The 23,428-nt window shown below is 43.0% G+C and overlaps 1 protein-coding gene across 1 annotated transcript; it reads left to right on the top strand.

The window, feature by feature from the left end:
* The first annotated feature begins 14,106 nt into the window (after positions 1-14,106).
* rbp7a (retinol binding protein 7a, cellular) lies at positions 14,107-23,154 on the top strand. Its single transcript, XM_078557797.1, has 4 exons — positions 14,107-14,434; positions 17,381-17,559; positions 21,084-21,185; positions 22,936-23,154. Exons 1-4 carry the CDS (start codon positions 14,362-14,364, stop codon positions 22,993-22,995), a joined length of 414 nt encoding a protein of 137 aa, XP_078413923.1. The 5' UTR covers positions 14,107-14,361; the 3' UTR covers positions 22,996-23,154.
* The last annotated feature ends 274 nt before the right edge of the window (positions 23,155-23,428 follow it).

Genomic DNA, 23,428 nt, shown 5'->3' with positions numbered 1-23,428 from the left:
TGTTATTTATGGGATATTGGTTGCTACCCTGGCTTGTAGAGAAACAGTGACTCCACTTCAGAATGAATCCATTGGTTGTAAGGTTCTTTCAAACATTTGCTAAGTTGCTAGACTAAGGAAAATGTTTTCTTTCTATAGTTAAAGGAGGCAGAATTCAAACTGAGCATAAGGAACAAATAACAAAGAAAATTCCTGATACTCTATTGATTACTAACTCCTTCGGGACATATGGAAGAGAATCAGATCAAATGCTGAAACGGGAAAAGTAGGAGGTGAGTTAAGGGCTCCTGGATGATAAAGTGTCGACCTGGATTACCATGTTCCTGTATCCCCGTGACCCTGAAATTAGATGCTAGTTGCTGCCCGATAGGGAATTTGATGCCCGCCAAGCTTGTGGTAATCAGGTCACCTTATCCGCCACATGACACAAAATAAATACAAAAGATAGGATGAACCTGGTAACAATCTCCTGGAGATGAGCTGGCATTGAGGGACGGGACTAAAAGTGAGCAATAGTGCACTACATGGTGACAACAGCTCGGTTAAAGAATATTTTTAGTAATAGCAACGAGTCACTATGCAGCATCCAGTTGTGGTGTATCAGCTAAAATATTCCAACACGTTTTCACTCTCTTCATTGGGAGCCTCTTTCCCACAAGCCTCAATGGAGCCAGGCTAAAGTTTCTCTCTGTTTAGTGTTTATCCTGCAGGATTTGGTGCTTAATTTTGACGTTCAGACAGAGTAGTCCAGTGGGAACCTATGGCATCCCAATGTCCTGTCGATTAAAACCTCTCACCTGATGAAGAGGATCTATTCACGAGCATATTATTCTTTTATGGGATGTGGGTGTCACTGGCAAGGCCAGCATTTGTTGCCCATCCCTAATTGCCCTTGAACTGACCTTGTTAGGTAATTTCAGAGGGCATTTAAGAGTCAACCACACTGCTGTGGGTCTGAAATCACACGTAGACCAGACCAGGTAAGGTTAGCAGATTTATTTTCCCAGTCTACCATCTACAAATGTACTATAGGCCCCCAAACAGAGAGAAATAGAAGAGCAGATTTGTCGGCAAATTTCAGAGAAGTGTAAAAATAAGAGGGTAGTAATAATGGGGGATTTCAACTTCCCCAACATTAACTGGGTTAGTCATAATGTGATTTAGATGGAACGGAATTCTTAAAATACATCCAGGAGAGCTTTTTAAGCCAGTAAGTAGAAAGTCCTAAAAGAGAGGGGGCGGTCCTGGACTTAATTTTAGGGAATGAAGCCGGGCAAGTGGTAGAGGTATCAGTGGGGGAGCATTTTGCAGATAGTGATCATAACTCCGTTAGATTCAAGGCTGGTAGGGAAAAGGACAAGCATGGGCCAGGAGGAAAATCCAAAGTTATGTTACAAGAACATTAAGAGCAAGAGGATAACTAGGGAAAGAGTAGGGCCCATTAAGGACCATAGTGGTAATTTGTGTGGGGAGCCGGAAGACGTAGGTAGGGTTCTAAATGAATACTGTGTGTTGGTGTTCACAAGTGAGAGGGATGATGTGAGTATGGAAATCAGGCAGAAGGACTGTGATATAATTAAATAAATTAGCATTGAAAGGGAGGAAGTTCTTAGTAGTCTGGCAGGCTCAAAAGTAGATAAATCTCCAGGCCTGGATGAAATGTATCCCAGGCTGTTGAGTGAGGCAAGGGAGGAGATAGCAGCGGCGCTGGCAATAATTTTCAATTCCTCTCTAGCCACAGGAGAGGTGCCAGAGGACTGGAGGGCAGCCAATGTGGTACTGTTTTTCAAGAAGGGAGGAAGGGATAAACCAGGGAACTACAGTCCAGTCAGTCTAACCTCAGTGGTGGGGAAACTATTGGAAGCAATTCTGAGGGACAGAATTAATCGACACTTGGAGAGGCAGGGATTAATCAAGGACAGTCAGCAAGGTTTTGTTAAGGAGAGGTCATGTCTGACCAATTTGATTGAATTTTTCAAAGAGGTGACCAGGTGTGTAGATGAGGGAAATGCATTTGACGCAGTCTACTTGGACTTCAGCAAGGCTTTTGACAAGGGAGACTGATAATGAAGGTAAGAGCCCATGGGATCCAAGGCAATTTGGCAAATTGGATCCAGAATTGGCTGAGTGGTAGGAAGCAGAGGGTAATGGTCGAGGGGTGTTTTTGTGACTGGATGCCTGTGTCCAGTGGGGTTCCACAGTGATTGGTGTTGGGTCCCTTGCTGTTTGTGGTATATATAAACGATTTAGACTTGAATGTAGGAGGGTTGATCAGTAAGTTAGCGGATGACACAAAAATTGGTGGGATGGTAAATAGTGAGGAGGATAGCTTTAGATTACAGGAGGATATAGACAGGCTGGCCAGATGGGCTGATCAGTGGCAAATGGAATTTAATCCTGATAAATGTGAGGTGATGCGCTTGGGCAGGATAAACAAGGCACGGGAATACACGATGAATGGTAGGACCCTGGGAAGTACCAAGGATCAGAGGGACCTTGGTGTGCATGTCCACTGGTCCCTTAAGGTAGCGGGACAGGTAGATAAGGTGGTTAAGAAGGTATATGGGATACTTGCCTTTATTAGCCGAGGCATAGAATATAAGAGCAGGGAAGTTATGCTGGAATTGTATAAAACGCTGGTTAGGCCACAGCTAGAGTATTGCGTGCAGTTCTGGAATCCGCATTATAGGAAGGATGTGATTGCACTAGAGAGAGTGCAGAGGAGATTTACCAGGATGTTGTCTGGGCTGGAGAGTTTTAGTTATGAGGAAAGATTGGATGGGATGGGGTTATTTTCCCTGGAGCAGATGAGATTGAGTGGGGGACATGATTGAGGTGTATAAAATTATGAGGGGCATAGATAGGGTAGACAGGAAGGAACTTTTCCCCTTGGTGGAGGGATCAATAACCAGGGGGCATAGATTTAAGGTAAGGGGCAGGGGGTTTAGAGGGGATGCGAGGAAGAATTTTTTTCACCCAGAGGGTGGTGGAAATCTGGAACTCTCTGCCTGAAAGGGTGGTAGAGGCAGAAACCCTCATAACATTTAAGAAGTATTTGGATGTGCACTTGCGATGCCGTGGCATACAAGGCTATGGGCCTAGTGCTGGAAAATGGGGTTAGAATCGTTAGGTACTTGCTTGACCGGTGCAGATTTGATGGGCCGAAGGGCCTTTTTCTGTGCTGTTGACCTCTATGGCTCTCTGACTCTATGAGACTACAAGACACAAGTCAGGAGTGTGATAGAGTACTCTCCACCTGCAACTCCAACAACAACTCACAAAGTTTTACACAATCCAGGACAAAGCAACCCGCTTCTTTCCAACACATTTGAAGTGTATGCGGGTTAGCATTCCAGAATTTCAGGGCCTATTATCATAAAATGATGCAGCCCAGTCTCCGCAGCTTGCACAGTCACAGTGCACAGTCAGACACTTCAATCTTCTCAATCCTGTATTCATATCTATACACTATTCATATGTCCTGTTTAATTACATTAATTATTTGAACAAACTCTTTCCACAATTAAACATAAATGCCAGCTTCTTAGCAAATTGTTAATGGTTTAAAGATTTTAAGTAAGGGAATAGGGCCTAAAACTGAATGAGACATTATTGGTCTCCTTATCTAAGGAAGGATGTAAATGCATTGGAAGCAGTTCAGAGAACATTTACTAGACTAACACTCGGGATGGCTGGGTTGTCTTATGAGGAAAGGCTGGACAGGCTAGGCTAATATCCAATGGAGTTTAGAAGAGTAAGAGGCGATTTGATTGAAACATGTAAGATCCTGAGGGGTCTTGACAGGATGGCCAAATCTAGGATCTAGAACAAAGGGTTGCCCATTTAAGACCGAGATGAGGAGAACTTTTTCTCTCAGATACTCGTCATCCCGCCAACTGTAAGGTTGGACGAGCAGGGGAAAATTCAATTTAATTATTTAATTAATGGGCTTAACAGCCCCCTTAATTGTCGGCGGGTCCTGGGAGCGGAAGCAGAGTCTTTGAATATTTTTAAGCTAGCAGTAGATAGATTCTTGATTAACAAGAGGGTGAAAGGTTACCAGGGTAGGCGGGAATGTGGGGTTGAGGTTAAAATCAGATCAAACGTCAGATCTTATCGAATGGCGGAACAGGCTCGAGGGGCCGAGTGGCCTACTCCTGCTCCTAATTCGTATGTTTGTACGTATGAGACTGAGATAGTCATGCTTATGCTGCCAGGAGGATTTTGAACATAAATCTCAGCCTGTCTTTCTGGAAGGACATTGACCTTTAAGGCTTGTCTGTCAACCAACTAAACCTGTCACACAGTAAAACTGAACAAGAGCGTTGGCCAGTCCCTGGACATTAATCCCTGACATTCATGACTCATCATTTTGAATTGTTGTTAATCAGCAGGTCTGTAGACGTAGGCCATTTGCAGAATAATGTGAGCTCAGCGGGAATGAGCAGACCCAAATGCATATTTACTCAATCTATCAGTTCTAATTACTGAGGATTCCTGAAGCCGAATGTTGGATAATTCTCCAGCTGCCGAGTTCTCAAGTGGGTGGAAGAGTAAAATGGGAATGCCAGGGGCAGAACCTTCCCCCTTATCGGGCAGGCGCGTGCCCAACCCGAACGGGAAACAAATAGTGCGCGATGACATTGGGCGAGTGTCCTGACGTCATCACGCACTCGGGCGATCCTTCGGTTGGTGGGCACGCGCAGGACTCGACAATGCACCCACTGACAATTAAGAGGACAATTAAGCCCATTAACTAATTAACTTAATTGAATTTTCCCCTGTCCGTCCAACCTTACAGTGGGCGGGCAGGCGAATAGGCCAAGCAGCCTTTGGATTTTTGAAGAAGCCTCATCCACGGGCGGGATGAGGTTTCTGATGTTAAGTAAAAAAATAAAATAAACATTTTTAGAACTAATTTTCAACACGTCCCTGCTCGTGTGTCAGAGTCACATGAGGTGATATGTTTTCCTTTTTTCTGAAAACTTTACTTTTCATGTGAAAAGTCTTCAGCTCCATGAGGCAGCTCTGTGCCACCCCCACCCAGACAGCGCTGAGGTCAGCAGTGCAAGTTTCATGCTGGCTGCCCGTTAATTTGCCAGCCGGTGTGAGATCACGGCTGGTGCTCGATCACAGGTGGCTGTCAGTTGCCCACTGCGCCCGCCCAACGTGGTAAAAATTCTGCCCCAGGGAGTGAGATTGCTCCTTGTCTGTAGCCCAAACAGACAATAATGAATATCCTGTCTTCCATTCTTAATTAGCACTTTTCTTAGACAAATATCACCACCTTCAACAGCTCTTTGATCCTTTTGTCTGTGACATCTTTTGATTATCTGCTCCTATCACGGCTTGCTTATCACCACAATCACCACACCCTCAACTTCTCTCTTCCCCCCCCCCGCCCCCCGCCCACCTTAAACCAGTTTATATTTCTCCTTTCTCCTAACTATGCCTCAGTTCTGCCAAAGGGCCATGAAGGCTCGAAACGTTAACTGATTTCTTCTCCGCCGATGCTGCCAGACCTGCTGAGTTTTTCCAGGTAATTCTGTTTTTGTTTTGGATTTCCAGCATCCGCAGTAGCTTTTAGCTTTTTGTTTTTATAATAATGAATCAACACCCATTTACACACTGCCCCACTTTCCTTTCCCAATCGACCGTGATTCCTATTTGCACGTTTTGCACTCCTGACAAAAACCAATTTCACCCCCATGTGTAATGTCGAAATTCATACCATAAGGGCTGCATAATTTATCTACTCCATATGTCTTATGGTTTTAACGGGAGTGAGGGCTAACAAATGTAAGCCTGTAAATTATTGTCAGAAGTTGATGGACAAACAGATTCAGGCTCACATATTTCTCCACTTAACTCGTTTGTGCAACATTCCTCTGAAAAAATATCATGTCTAAGATTCAGCACGGCATGGCTTCATTTTGTAATGTAAGGATATAAAGTTTTAAAAAATAATTTAATTAAGAGAAAATAAACCTCGGTTTAATTTTGACACAGTGGCTGTAACAATTAGCCATTTAGTCTTAGCTGGGTATTGTTAGAGGGAGGTACCAAGCTATTCAATTGAGAGACAGACAATTATATTTGACTGGTAGCTTCCTTGGAAGCCTGTATTGAATATTTAAAATTACTTTGTCAACCTTGATTTATAACTAAGTGTAATTGTACTTTGATTAAGTCAAATAATTAATCAATAGTGATATTATTAACTGTCGGCCTGTTTCCCCAAGACCCTTGTATTTTGTACTGGCCGTGCACAGCTTGGATTTGGTCTGAATCTTTGTTTTTCCTTTTCAAGATAGACTACTAAAATAAAAGTTGTATTTTATTCATTGGAGGTGCTTTTTCGTACTGCATTCAATGACCCTTGAACTACACGCCAAGAGAATGAATAGCCTTACACATGAGGTGGTCAACTATGGTGTGGAATCAGGAGATGGAGTTTGATTGATGGACACACAACCTGATTGATGGCAGACGGGAGACACCATCAAAATATACATAAACAACTGGAATATGGCAATGTCGACGAAGCCTTGCAGTGCCTGGGAGGAGAATTGATAAGGACTCATGTTTTCCAGACTCTTGTCCTGAGAATATCTGAGTAGAAGCCTCATAAGGCTCGAATGCAGCCAGAAATTTGGCTTAAAGGGACACCAGGCTTCCAGGGTGCACTGCTGCAGCCAGAGTGGAATAGTCAACTACTCAAGACTACTGGAGGAAGGGCCATGAATGGAGTGACTGACTGTCGTGCCCACTCGTGTAAAGTTATTCGGAGACTTGGTGATGTATGAACCAAGGGGAATTTTACCATTTTGAGAAGCTGTCATGAACAGACCAATTTGGGATCGTTTTACCATTTTGGGGTGCTATCTTGAACAAATGAATTTGGGGTTAACATTTGTAATATAGTATTATCTGTAATATAGTATGTATACTATGTATGTAAAGTTGTCTTTCTTCCTGTCTTATAGTGTTTTTTTCTTCCTTTCCTTTTAATAACATTATCTTTCTGTCATTTTCTCTTACTTGTTGTTTAATATTTGTCAGATAGAGATTGTTGTTTTCATACACTGCTTGATATTGAGTTATTCATTCCTGTCTGCCCAGAGTACAACTCCGCACCTAGGTGAGACTCCACGAGAGACTGACACCACCTTATATACATTTTCCAGGATCTCGCCGTTGACCTTAATTGACAGGGCAGGGAGTTGTGTGCTCTTGGTTAAAAAGGACCTTAGTTTTCCAGGTGTTTAGTGAAAGGCTCATTTTCTCATATGCTTCAGAGAAGGAGTCAACAATGATCTGGAGCTCAGTCTCTGGTGAATGTACACACAAACATCATCTGCATATGGAATCTCAACGACTGAGATTGGAGTGATTTTTGTTTAGGATTGAAAGCTGTGTGGGACTGTTCTGTAGATTATCTCCACGCCGGTGGGTAATTTGCTGAAGGTCAGGTGCAGTATTTCAGCAAGGAAAATGGAGAAGAGGGATAATAGTAACTGGGTCAAAAGTATATGTATTTAACCTTACAGTTCTAATCAGTGGTTTCCAAAAGTGACAGACGCACAGGTTTCAAAGTTTACTCGGTGAAAGAGTACAGACTGTACTTTCCCAACTCTCAGATTTATGCAACATTAAGCATCACTGGGCCAATTTTATTCATCTGATGAGGTAGCTCACAAGCCACAAGCGAGGGTCAGAAAAGTCATCGGTCCACTGGCCACAATTTTTCACCCATTGGGTGCCCAGCTAAAATCTGTCATTTTAGTGTAGTCCGGAGACTGACGCTTGGCTTTCCTTGTCTCCAGAACTCAGCTACTCCCTGCAAAACCTTGTTGGACTTTAGGGAAAGTGGACATGTTCAACCTGATTCGGTGAAACGAATGTTGAAATTGTTAATTGCTTCCTCTAAATTGCCTGAAATTCAGAAAACAATTTTCAGCTGTTTAGCTGCAATAGCAAATTGAGCAGTGACAAACACATATAACCATCCTCAAACTCGTAAATATCAAGTGAGCAAAGAAAGGATGGCTTAGCCTTGCAGCTTCTGATGAATCCTAAGCTCCAGCTCCCATGTAATAGTGTGCTGTTGTTCAGTGCTGTGAATGCCACCTCATCCTTGCTCGTATCATCACTTTTTTTATTCGTTCATGGGATAGGAGTGTCACTGGCTGGACCATCATTGATTGCCCATCCCTAATTGCCCTTGAGAAAGTGGTGGTGAGCTGCCTTCTTGAGCTGCAATGCAGGTGGTGTATGTACACCCACAGTGCTGATAGGAAGGAAATTCCAGGATTTTGACCCAGCGACAGTGAAGAAACGGCAATATAATTCCAAGTCAGGATGGTGTGTGGCTTGGAGGGGCACTTCCAGGTGGTGGTGTTCCCATGTATCTGCTGCCCTTGTCCTTCTAGGTGGTGGAAGTTGTGGGTTTGACCAATAAAGAGTTAATGAAAAGTTAAAGGGCATGTGTGTGGACCTTGGGTGCACGCTGTCTCTACCATCATTTTAGAACCATAGGCGTTTAAAGCACATAAAGAGGAAATTCAGACCATAAGATAAACGCTTGAATATTTGTCTCATTCTCTATGAACCCATACCTGATACTGAGTGATACTTAAAGAATGTGTCCAATGTCCTCAAATAAGGAGGATAAGATGGATAAAAGGCAAAGGGGAATAACACATTGTCCATCTCAGTCTGTCACAATCCATCTCCTGTGGAGACCCTGGTCCATGCTTTTGTTAACTCCAGGCTTCACTTTTCCAATATTCTGTTGATTGATCCCTAACCTCATCCATCAACCTCTCACCCTCCAATGCTCACTGCCCTATAATGGTTCCCTGTCCACCAACACCTCAAGTTAAAGATTCTCATCCTCATGTTCAAATCCCACCAGGACTTTGCCCCTCCCTAACTCTGTAACCTCTTCCAGCCCTACAACCCCCTGAGAACTCCATGCTCTTCCAACTCCGGCCTCTCATGCATCCCCAAATTCCTTCGCCCCGCCCGGTCCTACATCAGCTGATTAGGTCCTAACTCTAGAATTTCGTCTCTAAACTTCTCCACCTTTTAAGGTGCACCTTAAACCTCCTTGACCCTTATCTCGCAGATTCAGGTTCCATTCAGGTGCTTTCCCTTATTCGGAGGATTAAATTGTGAGCAAATGAAAGTTTTTTTGTGTGCGTATTGTCTTACACCATTAGATTAACTCAACTAAAGCTGGCTTGCTAACACTCCAATAAGCCTCTGCATTAAGAAATGTTGCTTAAATGCAATATTTCCTGCCCTTTTACAGTTTCAACTGCACCTATTTACTCTCTGTCTTATTACTATTCACTAAGTTGCTAGTAATACAGATACATTTCGCTTTATATAATTGTCTGAATTTTTCTTGCAAACCGGTAATGAGTCACTTTATCTACATATATTGCGTTAACTCTATTCCCTTTTTATATCCAGTCGCTTTCTTTTTGAAACAGAACCCGCATTTAACAGTTGAACAGGAGCTCAGGGAAATTAAGAGTTTAGCAGCCCCGTCTGTCATGATAATAGTTGATTGTGGTACTGAACTCCATTATTAGATACCATACGGTACTCTGTACAAGGAAGGGAGTCACCTGACCTGGGAGTTGAAGGGCGATAGCACATGTTGGAGCCTATCTTGATAGAATTAAGTTATTGCAGATTTGTATTCATGTTAGATAAATGTGTTATCAATAAAGTTACCACAGCTACAATGTTGACTGCCTGTGTGCATCATTGAAACAAGAAACAAGACATGGTGTCAGAAGTAAACTAAATGCAACCATGGAGGTTCTGAAACCACCAACAGACCTCAGTTTGCAGGGAAATCTCACTGAAAACTGGAGGAGGTTCCAGCAGCGATTCGAGCTGTACCTCACAGCAACCGGCTGTGATAAAAAAGACCCTTGGGTACAGTCTTCCATCTTTCTTCGCATAGCAGGGGAAGCAGCCCTAGATGTCTATAACACATTCACGTTTAAAAGTGATGAGAAATGAAATGACTTGAAAGAAAAGCTGGAAAGATTCGAAGCCTCTTGCAACCCTAAGAAAAACATCACGTATGAAAGATACCGATGGTATGTGTGCACGCAAGGCAGTGACAGCATTAGTCAGTACGTAACTGAGTTGAGAAAATGAGCTAAATCATGTGAATTTGGAGAATTTGCAGAGCGGCAGAGACAACAAAATGCCAGATTAACAGATGACAGAAGATGAGAAGCTGCACACGGTCAAGCAGTTAGATGCAGTTAAACAAAAACAGCCCCAGGAAAGAGCAAATAGACAGCCTGAACATAAAAATAACAAGACTGCTATTAAAATATTTAAATGCAGCTGATGCGGAACAGAGTATTTACCACTTAGTTGTCCAGCCTACGGAAAACAGTGTTAGGACTGTGATAAACTAAATCACTTCGCTAAGGTGTGTAAATCAAAGAAAGTGCACACGATTGCAAATGATGACACAGACTCTGAAACTGAACATTTCGTTGGTGCAGTAACAACAAATTCAAAAGAAGTGGAATGTAAGGTTGATTTAAAAATTACCAACATGATGGCGAATTTCAAGCTTGACACAGGTGCACAAGCAAATGTCATTCCTGTAAACCTGTATCATAAGATAAGCAAAGACAACCAGCTAACTAAAACAAAAGTGAAGCTGTCTACTGGTACAGGTGAAAAGATTTCAGTAGAAGGCAAGTGCACACTTAGAGTGAACTACAAAAAACAGTCTCAAGCACTTCCATTCATAATGGTAAAAACTGATGCAAAACCCATTCTTAGAGTCAAAGCTTGTAAAAATCTGGAGCTAATCAAGAGAATAATGACTGTCACCACTGATGACATCCTGAGCGAGTTTCAAGACGTGTTCCAGGGGATTGGCTGCCCAAAAGAAGAACACACCATCAAGATTGACAAAACTGTGACACCCAGAATACACCTGCCCAAGAAAATACCAGTAATGCTGAGACCCCGACGGAAAGCAGAGTTGGACAGAATGGAGAAACTTCACATCATCGAGAAAATTGAAGAACCGACAAAGTGGATTAATCCAATCGTAATTGTAGAAAAATCAGATGAGTATCTGTGACTCTGTCTGGATCCCAGGGACCTAAACCATGCAGTACAAAGACAGCATTACCTGCTGCCCACAGTAGAAGAGATCATGTATAAGCTAGCTAATGCTAAATACTATTCAGTCTTGGATGCGAGTTCAGGCTTCTGGCAGGTCAAGCTGGATGAAGGTGTACCTTCAACACGCCATACGGGTGAGACAGGTTTTTACGCTTACCTTTTGGTATTAACGCAGCTCTGTAGGTGTTCCACAGATCAGTGAAGCAACTGCTTGAAGGGTTAGAGGCATGAAAACCTATATCAACGCTGTGCTGGTCTGGGAAGCCTCACGAGAAGAACACGACCACAGACTGAGGCAGGTGCTGGCCAGAGCGAGAGAAAGGAACCTCAAGTTGAAGAAGGAAAAGTGCAAAATAGGTCTTCATGAAATCAAGTATTTGGGACATGTGCTAACAAGCAAGGAATTGAAGCAGGATCCTAATAAAGTCAAATCAGTCATGAACATGCCACTGCCAGAATGTAAGAAAGACTTGGAGAGGTTTTTGGGAATGGTGACCTATCTTGGGAAATTCATTCCAAACATGTCAGACCTGACAGCACCTCTCAGAACTTCAACAAAATGATGTGGAACGGCACTGGGAACAGAGTCACCAGGAAGCTTTGACCAGTCCAAAGAGAACACTGACCCAGGCACCAGGGTTAAAGTATTACGATGTCAGTCAGCCGGTCAAGATCTCAGTGGACGCTTCAAAGACTGGCCTGGGAGCTGTCCTCTTGCAAAATGAGGCACCAGTGGCGCATGCTTCAAAGGCAATGACTGAAACACAGCAGTGATATGCCCAAATAGAGAAAGAAATGCTAGCAATTGTGTTTGGCCTAGAACACTTCCACCAGTTTGTCTATGGCAAAGATGTAGAGGTAGAATCTGATCATAAGCCTTTGGAAGCTACACTTAAAAAGCCCCTGAACTGTGCACCACCAAGTATCCAAAGATTACTAATGTGTCAGGTCAGAGTTAAATAGAAACAGGGCGAGGAAATGTACATCGCAGACACTCTGTCACGTCCATATCTACCCATCACGGAGGAAGAGGATAAAGAAATGGAAGCAAAGGTTCACATGCTGACAAAGAACTTTCCTGTGGCTGTAACCAAACTGGATGAGATCAGGGAAGTGACCAAGAACGACGCCACTCCGAGAATACTGCAGCAGATTGTACCAACTGGCTGGACCACACACCAGAGTGGAGCCCCTTCTGCTGTACAAGAGAACTGGAACTTACGTGAGGAACTTCATGTAGCGGAAGGAATATTTTTCAAGGGAGAAAAGATCATAATTCCTGCAACACTGAGGAAAGAAATGCTGCAGCACAAACATGAAAGTCACCTCAGCATAGAAACGTGCAGGAGAGGAGCTTGAGGTGCAATGTATTGGCCTGGAATGGGAGCACAAATCTGTGAAATGGTGAATGCGTATGCAGTGTGCCAAAAGCACAGCAAGTTGCAACAAAAAGAACCACTTCAACCACACAGTGTCCCGGAGAGACCCTGGCAGAAAATTGGAGTGGACTTGTTCACATTTGACAACAGTGAGTACTGACTAGCAGCAGACTATTACTCAAAGTTTTCTGGGTCTGTGCTGCTGAGAAATGATAGTAAGATCATCACTGTAATAAATCATTTAGAATCAATTCTTCCTCGCAACATAGCTGAAGTGCTCATCTCAGATAACGGTCCACAATTCTCAGACACTGGAGTTTCACAAATTTGCACAGGACTGGGAGTTCTGCTAAACTACGTCAAGTCCCAAATGTCCACAATCTAACAGAATGGTGGAACGTACCGTGCAAATCTTAAAACACCTGTTGAAGAAGGCAAAGGTGAACGGAGAGACCCCTACCTGGCTCTGCTGGATTTCAGGAATACTCCATTAGAGGGCATTGGATCATCTCCAGCACAGCTCCTAATGGGGAGAAAACTAAGAACTAAGCTTCCAACTGCACCCCAACTGTTATTTCCACAGCCAGTGAGCTACAGCGCACAGGACCTGCTCAAACTGAGACAGCAGAAGCAGAAACAGCACTTTGATCGAGGTGCCTGACCTGAACATGGGAGAGACAGTGAGGATTCAGCATGAAGGGATCTGGAATCCTGCTGTTGTCACAGGAATCACAGGAGGACCAAGGTCTTACATACTGTAGACTCCAAACAGACAACAGTACAGGAGAAACCGGAAATTCTTACGGAAAACAAATGAAACGCAACCCTGCTCTGAATCAGAAAGTGTGGCTGAAGATCAAAAACCAGAATGCACCAGTAAAGCAACAGATAACCAGACAATGTCTGAGAGTCCTGAATATTATCCAAGAAGTGATAGTGACACAGAGTTGGAGAAGGCCCTTGTCCTTCAAAATCACCTCTGTCACCATTCAGAACATCCAATGGAAGAATTGTGAAAAAAAACCACAGAGATGAGTAAACGACAAAACAGACTGATCAAAACAGAGAAAGAATAGATAAGAGACTTTGTGTACTTGAGTTGTATAAACGTTTTTGTTAAAAAGGGAAATGTCATGATGATAGTTGGCTGTGGTAGTGGACTCCAGTATTAGATAATATATGGTACACTGTACTAAGAAGGGAGTCACCTGACCTAGGAGTTGAAGGTGGATTGCATATCTTGGCACCTGTCTTGATAGAATTCAGTTACTACAGATATATGTTTATGTTAGGAAAATGTGTTATCAGTAAAGTTAGCTCAACTACAATGATGACTGCCTGTGTGCATCTTTGATACAAAATACATAATTCTACATCCATGGTATATCTACAGAAACATTTTCACACACACCCAGCGTTTGCATGTAAGGTTCAAAGTTATCATTGCTGATTATGTTCCAGGTACTATTAAAATCAGTAGATGTTGTGAAAACCGGGTGGTACAATTAACACAAGTTGAAATAAGAGTACTCAGGCAACAGTGAGAGCCCAGCACTTAAAAAAACCTGCAAAACACTGGTGAACAAGTACATTGGATAAATTGGAAATTGGAACCCAGCCCACACTGACCTTCTGTGCAGTCTATTGGGCAGTTTTGTGCATTCAGAGGTCATCCTGTAATCGTTTCCAATTTATCCAGTGTACTTGTTCACCAGTGTTTTGCAGCTTCTTTAAGTGCTGGGCTCTCACAGTTGCCTGAGTACTCTATTTCAATTTGTGTTAATTGTACCACCCGGTTTTCACAATGTCTACTGATTTTAATGGTACCTGGAACATTATCAGCAATGATAACTTTGAACCTTACATGCAAGCGCTGGGTGAGTGTGAAAATGTTTCTGTAGCTATACCATGGATGTAGAATTATGTTGCAACATTCCAGGTAGTTTGGTTAGATTTCTTGTCAACAGATTATAAATGTCTTTCCTCTTGTCAGGAAATTAATGCTTGGAGGTTTTTAACTTTATGCTGCCTCATTTCCTCAACACCTTACAAGTAAGAGTATGGTAAATAAAGGGAAATCAACATGTTTCAAAGGGAATGTGTAGCAAGGATTTTAAATGGCACCTAGGTAGGAAGGGGAATGTGGCCCCGCAGTCAGAATTTAGGGAGTTAAGTTGGAAATTAACAAGCAGGACCGCAAATGTAGTAACCTCCGGATTATTCCCAGTGTCACACGCACGTGAGTACAGAAATAGGAGAATAAGGCAGATGAATGTGTGGCTGGAAAGATGGTGCAGGAGGGAAGGCTTTAGATTCCTGGGACACTGGGACTGGCTCTGGGGGAGGTGGCGCCTGTCCAAGCCGGACGGGTTGCACCTGAACAGAGCCGGGACTGAGTTCCTTGCGGGGCGTTTTGCTAGTGCTGTTGGGAGAGCTTGAAACTAACTCAGAAGGGGCGTGGGAACCAGGAGAGGCTATTAGAGAGGAATACCAGGGTGTGCAAAATACTGGGAGAGATTGATAGCACTAGTATAGAGAATAGTAAGTTAAGATTCGGAGTTGGAGTAAGGGAGAAAGTTATCAAGTTTAAATCTGGGTAACTGTGCATATATGTGAACGCACGGAGTATAGTGAATAAGATTGAGGAGTTACAGGCGCAGATTGCCATGTTATGGGTGTTAAATATTTCTGGGTACAAGGTGTTCAGAAGAGATAGGAAAGGGAGAAAAGGAGGAGGGGTGGCGGTATTGATTAAGGAGAGCATTGAAGTGCTGGAGAAAGAGGATGTCCCAGATGGTTTAAGGACAGAATCAACTTGGCTAGAGCTAAGGAACAAAAAGGGTGTAATTACATTACTCGGTGTAGTCTATAGACTGCCAACTAGTGGGAAGGATGTAGAGGAACAAATCTGCAGGGAAGTTACAGAGAGATGCAAACATTATGGAGTAGTTATAATGGGGGACTTTAATTAACCAAATATAGACTAGGATAGTGGTAATGTAAAGGGCAGAGAGGACAAGAGTTCCTAGAGTGTGTTCAGGAGAATTTTCTATGGCAATATGTGACCAGTCAACAAGAAAGGAGGCACTGCTAGGCCTGCTTCTTGGAAATGAGGTGGGCCAAGTAGATCAAGTGTCAGTGGGGGAACATTTAAGCGACAGTGATTATTGTATCGTAAGGTTTAGGATGATGGTGGAAAAGGACAACGGGCAATTCAGAGTAAGAAGAATTAACAGGGGGAGAGCTGACTTCAATGGGGCAAGAACGGAGCTGGGCCGGTTAGACTGAAACCAAAGGTTGGCGGGAAAAACTGTAGCTGAACAATGGGCTACCTTCAAAGAAGAAATGGTTCAGGCACAGTCAAGGTATGTTCCCTCAAAAGGGAAAGGTAGGGCAAACAAATCCAGAGCTCCCTGGATGAAAAAGGAGCTAGAAATTGAGATAAAGAAGAAAAAGTGTGATGACAGGTGTCAGGTAGAAATAATAATTGAGAAGCAAGCTGAATATGGAAGGTTCAGAGGAGAGGCGAAAAAGCAAATAAAAGAAGTGAAGAGGGATTATTAGAAAAGACTGGTAGCCAACATAAAGGATAGCCCCAAAGTTGTCTTTAGGCAGATAAATAGCAAAAGGGTGGTAAAAGGAGGAGTAGGGCTGATTAGGGATCAAAAAGGGGATTTACACATGCAGGCAGGGGGCATGGCTGAGTGTTAAATGAATATGTTGCATCTGTCTTTACTAAGGAAGCAGATGCTACCTAGGCCATGGTGACAGAGGGGGAAACTCTGTCACTAGAAGGGTTCAAAATTGATAAGGAGGAGGTATTAGATACACTGTCGGCACTTAAAGTTGACAAGGCACCTTGACCGTATGAGATACATCCAAGGATATTGAAGGAAGTGAGAGTGGAAATTACAGGGGCACTGGCCATAATCATTCAGTCTTCCCTAGACTCAGGGGAGGTGCCAGAGAACTGGAGAATTGCAAAACTGCAATTACAGACCAGTTAGCTTAACTTCAGTGGTGGGGAAGCTTCTAGAGACAATTATTTGGAGAAAGGAGAAGCGTGAGGTGATTCATTTTGGTAGGAAGAACATGGAGAGACAATATAAAGTAAGGGGCCCAATTCATAAGGGTGTGCAGAAGCAGAGGGACCTGGGTGTACATGTGCATAGATCATTGAAGGTGGCAGAGAAGTGGAGAGAGCAGTTAATAAAGCATATAGTATCCTGGATTTTATTAATAGGGGAATAGAGTACAAGAGCAGGGAGCTTATGCTGAGCTTATATAAGACACTAGTTAAACCTCAGCTGAAGTATTGTGTACAGTTCTGGGCACTACACTATAGGAAGGATGTGAACGCATTGGAGAAAGTGCAGAAGAGATTTACAAAAATGGTTCCAGGGTTGAGAAACTTGAGTTACGAAGATGGATTGGAGAGGTTGGGACTATTCTCCTTGGAGAGGAGAAGGCTGAGAGGAGATTTGATAGAGGTGTTCAAAATCACGAGGGGGGTGGACAGAGTAGATAGGGAGAAGCTGTTACAAAAGCAGAAAATGCTGGAAAAACTCAGCAGGTCTGGCAGCGTCTGTGGGGAGAGAAATAAAGTTAACATTTCGAGACCGTAAGACCCTTCTTCAGAGCCTTCAGAGGGAGAAACTGTTCCTGCTTGTAAGAGGATCGAGAACGAGATGGCGCAGATTTTAAATGATTTGCAAAAGAAGCAAATGCGATGTGAGAAAAAAAACTGAATTCAGTTTGCTTCCTGAGTTTGAAAGGAGGCCCTATTGGATACCAAAGCCTAACAACGTTTGTCCTTTTGGCAGATATCGACATCGCTACACGTAAGATCGCTGCGATGCTGAAACCGCAGAAGATTATTGAACAGAAAGGAGATTCATTCAATATCAAAACAATAAGCACATTCAGAAACTATGAAGTCCAGTTTACTGTGGGAGAAGAATTTGAAGAAAGTACAAAAGGTTTAGATAATCGCACATGCCGGGTAAGAAATTAACCAGCTGCCGGTAAGATGGTTGTGGACCAATCACGGTGGAAGTGAAATGACCATTTGTCGGAGGAAATAACGAAGCTTTAAATCGTGATGAAAGCAAAATACTGCGGATGCTGGAAATCTGAAATAAAAACAGAAAATGCTGGAAAAAACTCAGCAGGTCTGACAGCGTCTGTGGAGAGAGAAACAGAGTTAACGTTTCGAGTCCGTCTGACTCTTCTTCGGCACTCTGAAGGGTCATACGGACTCGAAACGTTAACTCTTGTTTCTCTCTCCACAGATGCTGTCAGGCCTGCTGAGTTTTTTTTTTCCAGCATTTTCTGTTTTTATTTAAGCTTTAAATCTTGTTTTGACTTTCCCTCTGAGCCACAACGGTCGGTGGGATGGAAACAGTCCATCCGACTCTGTCAAACTATCTTCAGCTGCAAACGTGCCAGGTTTTGTTCTTTCAATGTGTTCTGATCGGCTCTTGCATTTGCAGTGGCAGATAAAGCGGCCTTAAACATTTCAAATTCATTCCAATAACTTCATCCAAAGTGGCATTCTGATACATAGGGCTGAATTTTTGTCTTTGGTTCAGGAATCGTGTCGGGCAATTTCCCGAGGTCACGTTCCCGGCTTCGGAAAGTACAGCCGGTTCGCCTGGTACCTTGGTCTCAAGAGAGTCGACTGCGGGCTGGAGACAGGGCCACCACCTCCCATTTGGTCCTCCCAGTGCGGGTTTATTCAGCTTTGGGAGATGGAAATTCAGCTTGTCGTGTGCCTGAGTGATTCAAAATGGGTACACTGAGGCTTTTACTAAAATTACCTTTCCTCCGGTTTACAAATCCTACGCAATAATTCACAGATAAGCCTCACAGCATCACCCCTTACAAACTCAGCATACATCAGAGCTATTACAGCACAAGGAACACGGTTTGATCCACTGTACTGGTGCTAGCTTGGAACTGGAGCAATCTTCTCTATTCCCACTTGCACGCCCTTTGCCACCCATATTAAAAATCTTACATGAACTTCCTGATAACCTCTTACCATTATAATTTCCTTTACAAAGGAAATTGTGTAAGTAAGCATGTTGTAATTACACTCTCCAACCCATCGTTCATTGGGGGTATATAATCATTATGCTAAAGTTTACATAGGGTATTAAAATGAGAACATAAAAATTGTAAAGGGAGGTGTGAAGTTGCTGGTGCTCCCTTGTCCAATTTATTTTCAGCTCTCTGTTTCACCTGAAGATTGAAGATTATACTTGGACTTGACTCCTCGCATGCAACAGCTTGAGACCTGTTTAATGATACACATCTGTTAATTGTTTCATTCATAATTTCTTATGGCCACAGCGGAATGGAAGCTGTCACTGTAAATCAGTGCAATTTCATTGTAAACTGCTTTAATGACCCTCGTGGAGGTGCTGCAGCACCACCAATAGCAGGAAGGTGTAACTGCAGCATGATTGGTTTACAAGTTTCCATTCCAAAAATGTGGACATAGGCAATGTGAAAAGAGCAGATGTTTTGATTTTAAAAAGGGGGCTGAATTATGCCTCTATGCCCTGCTTTAATTATCCTCCATCCTTCAGCCCCACTAGCCCTTAGGTGCTTAAATCCCTGGGGAAGAACTTGACTTTGTGTGATAATGCAAGAGAGATGACAACGAGCTGGCTATCTGTCTTAAACCTTTCACAATTTTATCTCCATTGAAGTCAGTTGGATTAAAATTCGCCAATGATGTAAAACAGGCTCATGATTCGCTATCACCTGTTTCACAAAATCACACATAGTCAAAATTACCGCCCTACCCCCACCTTGTGTGCAATGCTATCGATGACACGGTGCTATCTTATTCATATTCTTTCTCTTCAAATCTTTGTTAAATGATGCAATACAGCAAGTCCTCGTTTTAAATCCCCCCCCCCCACCCCCACCCCTTCCCCACGCTTTAAGCTGTTTCGTTTTAAAGCCATTTTTTATTTAGGGCCGGTTTCCCCAATTTAAGTCGCGATTTCTGCTTTAGAGTTGTTTTTTGTCATTGCCTTCCTCGTGTCATCGGCGCCCATTTTTTATTGGGTGCGCGTCATCGCAGCCTGTCTTCATGGCCGCCTGACTTCATGGCCGCCTGTCTTCATGGCCGCCTGACTTTATGGCCGCCTGTTTTCATGGCCGCCTGACTTTATGGCCGCCTGACTTCATGGCCGCCTGTCTTCATGGCCGCCTGTCTTCATGGCCGCCTGACTTCATGGCCGCCTGTCTTCATGGCCACCTGACTTCATGGCCGCCTGTCTTCATCGCCGCTTGTCTTCATTGTTGTCTGACTTCATTGGCACGTGGTTCGTCACCGGCCATTGTCATCGTGCAGAGCGTGTCATTGCGCGTCAGCTCCCTTCGTGTAACGTCATTGTTAGGGAGGCTGTTTGAACTGTATTTGAGGCGACATCAATTTTTTTTTTAGAAAAACCCAGAGGCATCCAAAGCCAGTGTTGTTTCTTTTCTTCAAGCAAAACAGGTTGGATTTAAATTTGATCTAAGTTTTGGAGTTTTAGGAGTGCTGCTGTGGGTGAGACTTTTAAATTGCTTTTAAACATGAGCCAGTAACGCCCAGTAAATGCTGGTGGTGTGCCTGTTGCTGCAAAGAAAGCATGAAAAGCCATCAGCCTGGCAGTGAAATTGGATGTCTTAAAACATCTTGAGCCTAGTGAGTGTTGTCTAATTTGAACTTATGCAGGGTTTATTTTATATTTAGTGATTTATTTTATTTTTCAAGTTATTTCAGCCAGGAATGCATGGTGCTGCACAGTTATGGTGCAGCATGTCAATTTGTACATTATATTTTTCTGGGTGAGAAATGTCCGAAGGAACCTAACTCCAGATTTAACATTGATTCCTGTGGGAACCCATGATTCACATAAAGTCGTTTCACTTAAAGTCATGATTTTCAGGGACACAACCACGACTTAAAATGAGGACTTAGTGTCGTCTCTGCTTCAATGGCCACTTGTAGTAAAATATTCTATCCTACTAGATTTGTACAAAATAGAACTCTAACTTCCCTAATGGAAACAATCCTTCACTCCTTTGCTCTTTACCTCTCCAGGTGTCAGCGGTGTCTCAGTTGATGGCACTTTTGCCTCAGAAGGTGGTGGGTTCAAGACCCAGCCCAGAGACTTGAGCACAAAAAATCTGGGCTGACACTCCAGTTGCAGTGCTGAGGGTGTGCTGAACTGCTGGAGGTGCTGTCTTTCCGATGGGGTGTTAAAAACAAGGCCCCCAAGCTGCTCTCTCGGGTGGATGTCAAAGATCTCATGGCACTATTTCAAGGAAGAGCTGGGAAGCTATCCCCAGTGTCCTGGCCATTTTTTATCCCTCAATCGACATCACGTTGTCACTATCACATTGCTGTTTTTGGGAGCCTGCTGAGTATAAATTGACTGCTCTGTTCCTACAATGCAACAATAGCTACACTTCAAAAGGTTCAGGTTTTGACGATATCTTTTGCGTGGATGCTTTCTTTTTCAGACTCTCATTACCTGGGACAACAACAAACTAATATCTGTGCAGAAAGGAGAAAAGAAGAATCGAGGATGGACTCACTGGAGAGAGGATGATAAATTGTACTTGGTATGTCCTTTAGAGAATTCAGGGTACCAAGAGATCATTTTATAAGCAGCCATGCTCCTGAAGAATTGTGTAATAGTGAGCCATTTGGTTGACATTCGTTCTTCCCACCATGTTGAGGCTCATTAACCCCTAATCCCAAAGTTCTGTCAATGTAGCCCTGAATCTGGATACCCGCAGCTCCATTGGCGGCCGTGCCTTCACCTGCCAAGGTCCTAAGCTCTAGAATTCCCTCCCTAAACCTCTCCGCCTCCTTTACTCTTTCTTCCTTTGAGACACTTCTTAAATTCTACCTCTTCGACCAAGCCTTCAGCCATCTGCCCTCATACCTCCTCGTGTGGCTCAGTGCTTATGTGCTTTGTAATACTCCATGAAGTGCGTTCAGATGTTAAAGGCGCTATATAAATAGAACTTGTTCTTGCTGTATGAGGATGAGTGAAGGTTTTGTTCTTATTTGTCCCTTCATTTCCTCCCAGTGCCCCTCCTCAACAATCCAAAACACCTATTTGGAAATCTAGTCTTCAGCGCTAATGTGTTAACCTGAAAGGAATTCTGTTGGTTTAAAATTTCATTCATTCCAAAGTAATGAAAGACAACAATTGTTGCGGCAAAAGTTTGGCCTATTGCTCAAAATTCAAATTAAACTATTGCAACTGTCAAGACAAAAATCCTTTTTCGTTAAACAAACAGGGCTCTAAGCAGTAAACCAAGGTATAATTTTAAGCCTGGATAGTTGCATAAATGAACTCTCCAAAAATCCCAGTTAGATTCTTAGAACCAGTTGTGTCCAAAGATTTTGAAAGTTGCTGTTATGGAAGTTTAAGTCCATACTATACATACTTACTTACATTTGTGCTGCTGTAAGAGGTTTTTTCGTATAAATATACGTAATTGTTTTTCTTATAAATGGTTCACAGAATCACACAGTGCAGAAGAGGCCCTTCGGCCCATCGAGTCTGCACCGACATGTGAGAAACATCTAACCTACCTACCTAATCCCATTTACCAGCACTTGGCCCATAGCCTTGTTCCCTGGACTTGTTGGTTTGACCCTTCACCTTTACTGGAACATGTTGGCCCTGAACTCTCACTATTTTCATTTTGAATGGCCCCCACTGGTCTAACATAGACTTTCCTACAAGTAGCTGCTCCAAGTCCACTTTGGCCAGATCCTGTCTTATCATATTGAAATTAGCCTTCCCCCCCCCCCAATTCAGGACCTTTATTTCCGGTCCATCTTTGTCCTTTTCCATAATTACCTTAAAGCTTACAGAGTTATGGTCACTATTCCCAAAATACTCCCCCGCTGATACTTCTACCACTTGCCCAGCCTCATTCACTAAGATTAGGTCCCCTTCTCTTGTAGGATTTTCTACATGCTGGCTCCAAAAGCTCACCTGGATGCACTTTAGGAATTCCACCCCCTCTCAGCCTTTCGCATTAAGGCTATCAATGGTATTAAAAGAAAGGGTTAATCAGACTGACTTGAAGTGCTCTAACTTAATGCTGCTATTGATTTGCCCTTATATGATAATATTGGTTTTAAGCCTTGGTAAATGGGGAAACTTGACTCTTAAATTGTCATACCTTAAAATAGCTACAATTACATTCAAGGCAAAGGGAAAAGAAAGACCTGATGAACTTGATATAATGATTGTACCTGGTCTAGTCGTAGGATATATTTCAATCTGAAAAGTTTGAGTATTGGTAACACTGCTTGTGACATAAGCTTATGTAATTTCTTTCTCTTTAGGAACTCCGCTGTGAAAACCAAGTATGCAAACAAGTTTATAAGAAAGTGCCCACAGCATAAAAGGGTGAAGAAGCCAAACATGATTCCTTTTGATTTAAGGATGATGATTTTGACTAAATTTGAGGGCTGCCATTCTTCAGTTAGCAATCAATTTACCCGTTGTCTGTTGGAGGCGATTGCATGTGAGAATCTGATAGCCATAAAGGATTAGCAAAGCAATATGTGTGCTGTGTTCTTGATGTTTATAATTCCAACGCACTCTTACTTATCCCGTCCAACTCTACAGGGGAAAAACAGTTATAGAGATTTCCCTCCTCTTGAGCCGGTAAGAAAATATCTTCCGCTTTCCTCCCACTCGTCTTTCTTCTTTCCTAAAAGGGGGAGAGGACAATGAGCAGGATTTTGGACACTTCTTTGATTTTCAAGTAAAAACCGTTACCCGCTTTCACAGAGAGGGTGACTTACCCTAAAGCTCATTGTTTCCCCATCTGGA

This window comes from Cetorhinus maximus, chromosome 15, assembly GCF_964194155.1.
Source record: "Cetorhinus maximus chromosome 15, sCetMax3.hap1.1, whole genome shotgun sequence".
In the NCBI taxonomy this organism is placed as follows: domain Eukaryota; kingdom Metazoa; phylum Chordata; class Chondrichthyes; order Lamniformes; family Cetorhinidae; genus Cetorhinus; species Cetorhinus maximus.
Note: the sequence above shows the minus strand (reverse complement) of the source record. Positions and strands in the feature narration are given on the sequence as shown.

Excerpts from the sequence above, each read along its gene's own strand:
- rbp7a (XM_078557797.1), top strand. The coding sequence starts at position 14,362 with ATGTCTACTGATTTTAATGGTACCTGGAACATTATCAGCAATGATAAC. Across the intron at positions 17,560-21,083 it reads TAGATAATCGCACATGCCGG|ACTCTCATTACCTGGGACAA; the intron begins GTAAGAAATTAA and ends TTTCTTTTTCAG. Across the intron at positions 21,186-22,935 it reads AGGATGATAAATTGTACTTG|GAACTCCGCTGTGAAAACCA; the intron begins GTATGTCCTTTA and ends CTTTCTCTTTAG.